This window comes from Sceloporus undulatus, chromosome 1, assembly GCF_019175285.1.
Source record: "Sceloporus undulatus isolate JIND9_A2432 ecotype Alabama chromosome 1, SceUnd_v1.1, whole genome shotgun sequence".
In the NCBI taxonomy this organism is placed as follows: Eukaryota; Metazoa; Chordata; class Lepidosauria; order Squamata; family Phrynosomatidae; genus Sceloporus; species Sceloporus undulatus.
Window position 1 is genome coordinate 55635606 of NC_056522.1, and position 11975 is coordinate 55647580.

At 42.0% G+C, this 11975-nt stretch overlaps 1 protein-coding gene across 5 annotated transcripts in view; it reads right to left on the minus strand.

Moving 5' to 3' along the window:
- The window catches only part of LOC121917799, a 72803-nt gene that overhangs the window by 23514 nt on the left and 37314 nt on the right, over nucleotides 1-11975 (minus strand). For all 5 annotated transcript variants that reach the window (XM_042443943.1, XM_042443949.1, XM_042443940.1 and 2 more), the window contains 5 exons: nucleotides 11280-11403; nucleotides 8942-9166; nucleotides 5423-5578; nucleotides 3448-3665; nucleotides 1474-1651 (listed from right to left, as the gene is read on the minus strand). In XM_042443943.1, coding sequence (XP_042299877.1) covers nucleotides 1474-1651; nucleotides 3448-3665; nucleotides 5423-5578; nucleotides 8942-9166; nucleotides 11280-11403 — 901 coding nt within the window. The remainder of the gene's footprint in view (nucleotides 1-1473; nucleotides 1652-3447; nucleotides 3666-5422; nucleotides 5579-8941; nucleotides 9167-11279; nucleotides 11404-11975) is intronic.

Sequence of the window (11975 nt, forward strand, 5' to 3'; positions counted from 1 at the left end):
ATCTATCTATCTATCTATCTATCTATCTATCTATCTATCTATCTATCTATCTATTTATTACAGCAAATAGCCAACCTATCATCTAGCTTTGGCGGGATACAAACTGCCCAAAAAGTGTGGTCTCCCGCCCGAGGGAGCCGCAGCGGACAAACTGCACAGTTCCATCGCGGAAGAAAAAGAACCCGTAAAAAGCGGGTTCTTCTTGTGGTGCCTTTGTGACGTCGCAATGCACCAATGGTGCACTTGCGGCATCACAAAGGTGCCGGGACCTGTGACGCTAAGCATCTGTCGCGTCAAAATGGCGGTGCCCATGTATACAGGGCGCTGCCATTTTGATGCCCCCGTCACGTGCTAGGGTGAGGCCAATATGGACAGTGTGTCCTCCGCCAACACCTAGCATGTGCCAGGGGCGCCGCAAAGGCCCGTATAAATCGGGCCCAAATTACCAACCTATCTTTACCCTACTTTGTATCATTTCCTCCTTTCTACCTGGGACCTCCCAGTTCATCTCTCAGTAGGTCTGGGGAAAATACAATGGAATTTACATTTTTTCTTGGAAACCCAGGGAAGATTGCCATGTCTGCTGAAACAAATACAACAGAATCCATGCATCTTGAAGACAAATTCATTCTTAAACCTTAGTTCGGTTATCATATTTTCACTGTATTCTTTTACTCACCTCTGGTCTTTGCAAACAAACTGGGCTCAAATTGCAGCATTTATTCAGAAGCAAGTTAATTAGCATCTCAATGATACTGTGATGTTTCACTTAGTTTCTTACAGCATAAAAAGGAAAGTGGAGGGAAAAAAGGTGGCAACACCTTTTAGACTAACTGGTTTCATTATTGTTAACTGCCATGAAGCTGGCTTTAGCTTATGGCAACCGTATGACACTTGGACAGGTCACACACTTTCAGTTTCAGAAAAAGGTAATGGCAAACCCCCTCTGAAGAAACTTGTCTCACCCCACCAAAAGAAAAGAAAAGAAAAGAAAAGAAAAGAAAAGAAAAGAAAACCCGGGACAGGTTCACCTTAGGGTTGCCATAAGTCAGAAATGACTTGAATGTACACAACACACACGAATGAGGAACCTCCAAGTCATCCTATCACTGACAGCTCTGCTCAGGTCTTGCAAACTCAGGGCCATGGCTTCTTTGATTGTAATGCAGTCTTCTTCTTTTCTTACTGCCTTCTACATTACCAAGCATTATTGTCTTCTCTAATGAGTCATGATATGTTCCAATTCCAACAGTCTCACTCATTATTTATCCCCAAAAGGCAGTAGAAAGTTCTTTTCTCACAAAACAATTAGCCTGCATTTTTTCAACTCTATCGCCATGTCCTAAATGGACATAGACTTGCTTTAAAAAAGCAGTAACATTTAAAAACTGGGACAGCTAGTTTTTAGCTAGTGGTCAGAAGGTAGAATTCAGATAAACTCCAGCTGTTGTGCACTGTGACCCTCACACTTACTGTCTCACTCAAGAAGTGTTCCTCAGCTACCAGCTTCCATCCAGCTGTTGCCAACTCCTCAAACTCCTTGAGCTTAGTCTTCATATTATTTTCTAGCTCCTTCCACTGAGCTTCTGTCAAACCGCATGTACTTGAACTCTCTGAGAAGATCTGTGCTCGGGTATCTTCTGTCCAGGAGCTATAAAAGAAAGAGAAAGGTATTATGAATGTTACACAGGCAACAAATCATTTAACACCTTGCATGAATGGGGGGGGGGGCGCAATTTTACCATCCCACCTCCTCTTGTTTTAGGCCTAAGACAGGGCTTTAGAAAACCAGGAAGTAAACCAGAAGTCAACTTTCAGTTTATGTCCTGGATTTAAAAAGACAGATTTTGGGCCTAAAACAGTAAGATTTTTCCATGGCATTAAATATGGTTTTCTGTGGTCTTTCATCTGCTCCAAATAATTTGAAGAGTATAAATGTTGTAGGATGTTTACATATTGTTTAATTAGAGCCTCATTGCATGAGAAAACAAAGTGGAAATGAAGCCAGAGAGTTGCAGCTTTCTCCACACCTTTCTGCATGATACCGCAGAGCTTAAATTCTCTTCCTGTGGGACATGAGCATCAAAGCAAGTCTTTTTTGTGAAGTCGAAGGCTTTCATGGCTGGCATCCAAAGTTTTTTGTGGGTTTTTTGGGCTATGTGGCCCAAAGATGCCAGCCACAGATGCTGGTGAAACATTAGGAAGAAACTCTTCTAAAACATGGCCACATAGCCCAAAAAAACCCACAAAAAACTAACAAGTCTTTTTTTCTAGCTGGAAAAGTCTATTTGACAAAAGTTTCCCTTTGATGACCATGTCCTCCAGCAGGAAGAGAATGTAAGTACTACAACGTCATGCAGTAAGGCAGGGAAAAAGCCGCTTCTCTCCAGTTCCATTTTGGCTTTGTTTTCTTGTGCAACAAAGCTCTTAGTTAAAGTATTACTTCTCATGGTCATGGTGGGGTCTGATGCAGTGAAGAATTGTTTGTGGATCTCTCTTTCTTTCGTGGGCCCTCCTCCCCATCTTTCATTTCTCCCAACTTGTGATTCTGACTTCCAATATTTATTGCAGTCTGATTCCCCCTCCAGCTGCAGCACTGTGACTTTTACAGGACATTCGTCCTGTTCCTCGGTGTGTTTTAGTTCATTTTTAGCACTACTCTTTTCAGTTCTTCAATAAACATCAGTTTAAAGAGATCCTTTCTTATTCTTTTTATAGAGAGGCGCTGATAAATGCCAGGGAAAACTGCATGGTAGAGTTAATAATCATGATAGTTCCTGGTTTTCTTGCTGAATCCATGACAAGAAGCCTCTGGAGGCAGACTGCTACCATGTTACCTCCCTTTCCTATTTCCTCCTCCTTTTGGCTACTTTTTCCATAATCATTCTCATCTCCCAACTAAAATGGGCAAGTGGAGCAGGTGGTCAAAATAGGGGTAGGTTTGTTGTTCATGGTACACAAGGTTGGAAGAGGGAGGGATGCTTGCATATAAAAGAAGGTGGTGGTGGGGAACTGTGTAGATCATGGGGAGCAGGATCTATAAGAAAAGACTGAAGAAGCATTTAAATTGCTCTGCATTTGGAAACCAAAACTGCAATGTCCAACAACACATGAGTATACCAAAATGTGACAAGCTGCGTTAGAAATAAAGCCATCTGGATAACCCCCAAAGGTTGCATTCATGTTGCAAAACAAAACAAAATCTACACAAGACTTGATGTACTCTCATAATTGATTGATTTAGGGGCAAACCATATTCTTGGTGAAGGATGACAGAAAGCACAGGCAGTAAGGTTCACTATAAAGCAACACATTATGAAGTATATGAGACTTTAAGAAGCTGCAGCAAGTAATTTGGGGAGGATTTTGCATTTTAACAGATGCTTCTTAAAGCACCTTCCAACCAAAGGTTCTAGTGACAAGGAGAGATCAGTAGAAGTCACTTACATAATGGCCAAATAATCCCTGAAGAATTGTTGCAGATAAACAGCTTGCTGCCCATGGACTGCATTTTGCAACACCAGCTTTTGCAGATCCTTCCAAGATTCTAGTATTTCAAGTATCCGCTTGGGTTCATAAGATATTTGAAGCAGGTAGCCTTCCTCCAGTCGAGTAACTGCTTTTTCTAGCTTTTCTATATCTTCTGCCAGTTTAGACACATCACTCTATAAAATATAAAACAAGAGGATTCAGATGATTCAAAAAGGTTTTGAGTGTCTCCTTCTCAATAGTATATGTTTGACCCTCTTCAAGAACAAGCAGGTTTAGAAAATCAGACACAAAGAAGAGCAGAAACATCAGCCACCAAACCTATGCTGACCCATATTAAAAGGTAAAAGCAACCAGTGACCAAACCTAATCTACATAACAACCCCATGTATGACTTAAAATAATACCTGAGCAGGTTTCCCCATCCTAATCTAACCCATAACGCTGGGTTATAAACACGGATTTGTAACACATCTGGAAAGCCTGTTCAACCCAGGCACCACTGACATTCAGCAATGGAGATTATGCATGTTTAGGTTTGGCCATTGACTCCCAGCTCTCCCTCTCTCTCCCTCTCAAATGGATGGATGGATGGATCTCCAGGGCTTCAAGCAGGTTTCTTTTCTAACTTTGGCAAAAATATCAGGGATTGAATCTGTGACCTTCTACTTGCAAATTATGTGCTCAGTGATAGCCTCTCCCACCAAATCTAAAATTCTCCATCTGCCATAGCTAAGTGTAGCTTCTACTTTGAGAGCCTATTGGACAGCTGATCCCTGCATCTCTTTCAACAAGGTTTTTTTACCTGTTGTTAGTGCTATACCCAAGCAAACATGACAAGCAGTTCAAATGACTCAAATCTCGGATCATGTCCAACTATGGCTTGTAACTCTGATTGCCTGATCTAAGAAAGAAAGAAGCAGGAACTTCCTTTTAAACAACCCATAAATGTCAGAATATGATATTTTTAACTACAGAAACCCTTTCCCTCAGGGATGTTGCCTAACAGGCAGAACTAAGGGCCCGTACAAACAGGCCAAAATGAAGCTGCTTCGGGTCACTTTGGAGGTATGCTGTTTAAATGACACATGTGTCTTAAGAGTCCAGAAGCTGTGCCAAAGCTGCGCTCCAGTCCTTAGGCTTCTGGCCTCTTAGGACACATTTATATAGTATGCCTCCAACGTTACCCAAAGCAGCTTTATTTTGGCCTGTCTTAGTGAGCTTGAATTTCAGGTCAATCTATCTGCAAAAAGCTCAGGCATTCTGCTCTTGACATATATTGTTTGGCAACCTGTTTGTGGCATATGAAGACGTAAGTCAATCATACGTCTTTGTTTGGTTGGCAGTGGGTTGGTATTCCTTTCCTCCCTCTCCATTCACCAAAGACTTCAGCTCAGACTTACCATAGAGCCACTTCAGGCCACCATGGCCATTCTGTGCCTGGTGGAGAATGAGGGAAGGGATTGGGTAAGCATATGGCTATAAACATATCCCCACAGCTGATTACATCATGCACTGAGGCCTCTGAAGGACTTTGCCAAACTTCAACAAATGTTGTCATTTTATACCTGGCTATGGGGACACAGACAGATGTTTCTCTCCATGCTTTTCACAGGGTAGAGAATGGCTGTTGGGAAGGGGAGCTGCAGCAGCCCTATAGGAAGTCCAGCAGGTGATGAATGGTAAAGTGTAGCATAGTTCTGCATGCAGAACCAGTATGCTATATTGAGCCATATAGGAGGTCAGCCATTTTAGCATTACCTCAAGACCAAACAGGCTTAAATCAACAAATTCATCAAGCACGGACAAGTTAACCTACAGGGCAGATGAGGCTAAAGAAATCAAATCGGAGAGAGCTAAAGCACTACTTGAGTCAATCTTAACCACAGAAGAATCAGAATTAAAGCCCCCATAATAACACTTCTAATCTTACCTCTATCTCTTTCTGCCTTTTCAGCAGCCCTTCCAATTCCAGCAGATCTAGCTCATTCTTCACCATGGCAAAGCTTCTCTCTGCCTGGGTAATGTCTTGAGCCAATATTTGTACTCTTTCCCTCACTGTCTCCATGTGTGAATTGATCCACACCAGCTGAGAAGAGAAATAAGCAAGGTCATAGAATCATAGAATAATAGAGTTGGAAGAGACCACAAGGGCCATCCAGTTCAACCCCCTGCCATGCAGGAAATCTCAATCAAAGCATCCCCACTGAAAAATGGCCATCCAGCCTCTGTCCGAAGACCTCCAAGGAAGGAGACTCCACTACACTCCAAGGGAGTTTGTTCCACTGTTGAACAACCCTTACTGTCAGGAAGTTCCTCCTAATGTTGAGGTGGAATCTTTTCCCTGGAGCTTGCATCCATTGTTGAGGGTCCTAGTCTCTGGAGCAGCAGAAAACAAGCTTGCCCCCTCCTCAATATGACATCCCTTCAAATATTTAAACAGGGCTATCATATCACCTCTTCTCCAGGCTAAACATCCCCAGCCCCCTAAGTCGTTCCTCATAGGGCATGGTTTCCAGACCCTTCACCATTTTTGTCGTCCTCCTTTGGACATGCTCCAGTTTTTCAACATCCTTTCTTAAATCGTGGTGCCCAGAACTGGACACAATATTCCAGGTGGGGCCTGACCAGAGCAGAATAGAGTGGCACTGTTACTTCCCTTGATCTAGACACTATGGCCGGTTACAGACCGGCACTTGGGACATCCGCAGGACGTCCCATTTTAAAAAAGGGGCGTCTCTTCTAGACGCCCCTGGCTCTAATACGGACTCTGTCCGTACAATATGGCACCGGCCGTTCCACACGGCCGGCACCATCTTTACGTATCGGACGCATAGCGTCCAGACGTGTCGCGCTGCTAATGACGTCGCAGAAAGAAGCTCCATTTTGGAGTTTCTTTTTTGCTCCGCAAGGGAGCCACGCGGTGTGGCTGCGACGGCTCCCTTACAGAGCAAACGGCGGCGGCGGCAGACTGCCTCAAAGCGGCGGTCTATAACCCGCCTATATTTCTATTGATGCAGCCTAAAATCGCATTGGCCTTGTTAGCTGCCGCATCGGACTGTTGACTCATGTTCAACTTGTGGTCTACTTGGACTCCCAGATCCCATCCACATGTAGTCTTGTTCAGCCAGATATCACCCATCCTATATCTGTGCATTTCATTTTTCTGCCCTAAGTGTAGTACCTTACATTTCTCCGTGTTGAAATTCGTGTTGTTAGCTTTGGCCGAGCTTTCTAATCTAATAAGGTCATTTTGAATTTTGATCCTGTCCTCTGGAGTATTAGCTACTCCTCCTAGTTTGGTGTCATCTGCAAATTTGATAAATATGCCCCCAGTTCTGTCATCCAAATCATTAATAAAGATGTTGAATAGCACTGGGCCCAGGACAGAGCCCTGTGGGACCCCACTGGTCACTTCTCTCCAGGATGAAAAGGAGCCATTGTTGAGCACCCTTTGGGTTCTGCTAGTCAACCAATGGAACTAAAGATTATCCCCAAAACACCATGGGAGAATATTATCCACCCCACCCTCAAATTTTAAAGTCATAACCATCCAGGGACACAAGTTTTTGTTCAGGCACAGATACAAGCTGATGGCTTCTATCTAGTCCATATCTCATTTAAGGATATTTTATCGCTGTTAACTGCCCTCCAGTCAATCTCGACCTATGGCGAACCTGTGGATGAGACATCTCCAAAACTCCCTGTTCTCCACTGCTCTGCTTAGCTCCTACAGTCAGCCCTTCTTATACACGGATTTCTTATTCACAGATTCAAGCATCCATGGTTTGAAAATGTTAAAAAAAGTATACATTTCAAATATCAAATTTTGACTTTCCATTTTTTATAAGGGATACCATTTTGCTATGTCATTATGTTTAATGGGACTTGAGCATCCACGGATTTTGTTATCCATGGGGGATCTTGGAACCAAACCCCAGCGTATAACAAAGGTCCACTGTATAAATTCATACCCATGTTCTCCTTAATGGAGTCCATCCATCTAGCATGTGGCCTTCCCCTCTTTCTACTTCCCTCCACCTTTCCTAGCATTATTGTTTTTTCCAGTGAATTCTCCCTTCTCATTATGTGTCCAAAGTACAACAGCATCAGTTTTGTCATCTTAGTTTCAGGGAGATATCTGGCTTGATCTGTTCCAGGAACCATTTGTCTTTTTGGCTGTCCATGGGATCTTCAGCACTCTTCTCCAGCACCACATCTCAAATGCATTGATTTTCTTTGCTTTCTTCACTGTCCAGCTCTCACATCCATACGTGGTAATAGGGAATGCAATGGCTTGTGCGATTCTCAGCTTTGTGTTTATTTCTATATCTTTGCATTTTAGAATTCTTTTCCTAGTTTTTTCATAGCTGATCTTCTCATTCTTAATCTTCTGATTTCCTGGCTGCAGTCCCCTTTTCTATTAAATGTTTGATCCCAGGTATGAGAATAATTTTAGTTCTATTTCTTCATTGTCTACGTTGAAGTTGTCAAGATTATCCGTTGTCATTATTTTCGTTTTCTTTATGTTCGGCAACTTTCTTGCTTTATTTTTCTTAGTAGTTGTTAATGATATTACTTCTTCAAATATAATTATATTCATTTATCAGTTATATTTATATCCTGTCTTCCCACCAATGAACTCAAGATGGCGCATACGCTTCTCCTCTTCTTCCTCTAATCTCACAGCATCACTCCTTGTAAGGCAGTCAGGCTTCCAGAGAATGATTGAGCCAAGATTCAGCAGGGACTTGAACCTGAGTATTTGAAGTACCAGTCCAGGGCCTCAATGTCACACTCCTAAGCAAATAACAAACTTTCCTTAGTTGCCACTTGGGTTTGTTTAAACAGCTGTCCTTAATTTTACTCATTAACTATCCAGTGGCCAATCCCTTCTTTGCAATCAGAAGAGTCCACCCCCCCAAAATATAAGTCTATTCCTTTTCAGCATTTTCCACTAACAGAATACATTTGGAAGGGGATATTTGGTTCTGACCATGTCAGAATGGTCTAAGCTCCAGTTTGCAGGAGAGGCAGCGACTCAGTGGTAGAGCATATGTTTAGCAACCAAAATGATTGGGTTCAATCTCTGGCATATCCAGGTATGGTCATGCAAGACTCCTGCCTGAATTGCTGATAAGCTGCTGCCAATCTACAGAGACAAGGCTGATCTGGATGGACCATTAGTCAGATTCATGCAAAAGGCAACTTCTCACATTCCAAATTTGTTCCATTAATCCTGTGTGAAGAGCAGTATTGGGACAAACTAAAACAAAAATGTGAACAGCTGCAACAAAGGAGGGCCAGTAGAGATACACCTTTGTGGAACCAGAAAAGAATCTACTTTCAAGCTTCTTGCTCCAATACCAGCTATTGAAGAATATAATATTTTCTTATTCTCCAGGGAAGAGTGCTTTCCCAGCACACATCACCTCCCTAAACCCAATCTTACCCTAGTTTCTGCCACATCACTAAAGGCCTGTTCAAAACATTGGAAGGTCTCGCTCTGGATCCCTGCCTTGTTGGCCTGTCGTTCTTTCGCCACAGCATTCAGCATCTCCACTGCTTCCTGAAGTTCTTCCAGTGGCCTGCTCATGTCCTCATTGCTTAGCTGTTGACCACTTTGGGTTATAAGAAATTGCAAAGACTCCTGAGAAGCCAGCTGGTTAGCTATTGCCTACAGCAAAACAGACACATAAATGACCAGGGTGCACATGGATATAGATGACCCCTCCTATTGATTCTCACAGCATTCTTGGAAAGACATTGCGGATGTTGAGGAATGTGATGATGCCAACAGACAATGATTTGCTAAAACCACCCCATCATCATCTTTATCTCCTTCTCCTCCTAAATTTCCAAGAGCTGTACACAGGATAATAATAAAACCATAAATAGTACTGGTGAAATTCCAGAAATCCAAGGACCAATTTTCTACCTCCATGAGCTAGTATAGGCTCTACCAGATCTAAAACTGCCAAATTTAAAATAAAACAAAACAGGAAGTGACAGGATAACCACTGCTAGTTTAGGGAGACAGAAGTTTTGTGATGGGATTATTTCAAAATTCTTGCTCCTGCATAAAAAATTATCTTTTGGGTCAAAATTGTTTTTTCTTTCTGGGAGGGACAAGAAAGAAATTGAAAAAAACCTTTGGCTCATGGGCCACACTTTGCCTACCTCACCACACTATATGAGATGTAGCCCACGGGCTATGTTTATCACAGACTTCTACTTCACACACATACACAATCTAACATTAGTAATAATAATAATACCCCCCCCAGTTAAAATGTAATTTATTAAATATTTAATATTAAAAGTAGCATAAATAAAACTAAGTGCTATACATTTAAAATCATGTCTAGATAACAATATCATCAGTTTTCAGTGGAAGAGACATAATGAGACAGCCTGATGAATTTTTTTATTGGGAAGGAATTCCTGAAACACCACAGCATAAGCACACAAAAAAAGGCTTCATCCCTCATGCTTCCTTAGTAAATATCCTCAAACAATGCCACTGAAAGGTGGTACGACAGCTATGACAAGACCTCTGACATACATTTTAATTCCCTGACATTTTTTGTGGCAGTGGGGAGTTCAACCACATTTTTAAGGACCTGGATTGTTTCCAATGAACCTCTTTAAGAAATTTTATTATGTTGCAGTGGCCCTTTATAGAATATCATGGCACACTTGCATGATGAACAAAGAACAGTTACAATTTGTGTCATTATAATCAGTGCTTTCATGACCAGAGATAGCAAGAGCTACAACAGGGGCAGAATTCAGCAGTAAAAGAAATCAGTACTGCCCACAGAGATTTGGATGCCAAACCCATCTTGAAATCAAACTTAGAAAGATGAGTAACACAAACAAATAGAAATCTGGGTTATAGCTGAGATGTATCTCCAGCAAGGACATAATTTTGTAGGTAGGTTGCCAGGTCTTGAGGTACTGGCTGAAGTCTGAGAGAATTGCTGTTTTTTTACTGCATATCCAGACAGAAGACAAAAGCCAAAGTGAAAGAAAGTGAAAAAGTTAATTTTACTTTTTAAGAAATGTGAGGTGGCTTTAAAACCTTGGCATTTATCTTCACCTACTACCAGTGGGTGTAGAACTCTCTTTTAAATGTGTTTGTTGTGCGTTGCCTTTCTGCATTACTGGTGCACCAAAAAGCCAGGAGTGATACAGGCTGGCAAGAAAAATGGTGGATGTGTATATTTGGGTCCATTGTGTCATTTGGAGCAAGTCAGGGAGTGGTGTGCCAGCACTGTGACTCATAAAACTTCTTGTTGCACAAGCACTGGCAACTATGCGATACAGCCTGAGGAGAAAAAAACTCCCCATGGGTTGGCAGTGAGCCTTCCACAAGTCTCAGCAGCAGTATAGGCCCTGCATAAACTCTCTTACATCATATCTACTATTGGTAAGGCAATTTAGCGGAAATGATGGCTACTGAAGTAACTACTCAATGCCTTTTAAAACACGCTCAGCTAATGAACATGCTTTGTTTTCCCCACATGGCTTGAGTTGCTATATTATCTGATCATGTGAGCTTTAACTAAATTTGAGCCCATTTTCTACATGTGCATTTCCATGGCCAGCTGACCCAGAAGCAGTTCTGGATATGCCACACTTTCATCTTGTCTAGCTTGATCTTAGCTATTAAGAGAGACCTCTTGTTGCTTGTATTTCAATTCTGATCTAGTAATAAAAAAGGAGTCAAACCATACATCCTTCTTTATCATTTTTTCTTTCCTGGAACTGTCTTTTTTTCTCCTCACCTGCTTTTCATTCCTCTGACTTAGCATTTCCTCCAGCTGCACATTCTGCAAAAACTCCATTAAAATCAAGGAATCACGCAAGTCTGATGCTCTGTGTCGGAGGGCATCCTGCACATAAGCCAACCTGGCAAGAAAAATGTGATACCTTGATAGAATTATATCACACAAAGGAAGAATATGTCCAGAAGACGGCAACCAATATTATAAAAGTTCTGAAAGCATAACACCATCGAGGAGATGGGCAAGTTTAGCCTGCAGAAGAGAAGACCACCACTGAGAGGTAGCATGATAGCTATGTTCAAATATCTGATGGGCTGTCATGTGGAAGATGAAGCAAGCTTATTTTCTGCTGCATCAGGGAAAAGAAACCACTAAAAGAAAGGAGATTTCAATCCAACACTATGTAGCTAACGTTATGAAGAATTTCAGCATTAGGAAGAAATGCATGCCAGTAAGTGCTCTTCAACAGTGGACTGGATATCTTGGAAGTGGTGGACTCTTTCTTTGGAGGTTTACAAATGGAAATTGCATTGCCATCTCTCAGGGATTCTTTAGCTGTGGGTTCCTGCACTGTACAGTTCTAGGATTATTTTACTTGGTGGCCTCCATCAGTTCACTCCAAACCATGCCTCCCTGTAGAAATATGGTTTGGTTCTCCAGCTACTCAGGAGCCTGGCCTCTTCTCTCTTTCTCATA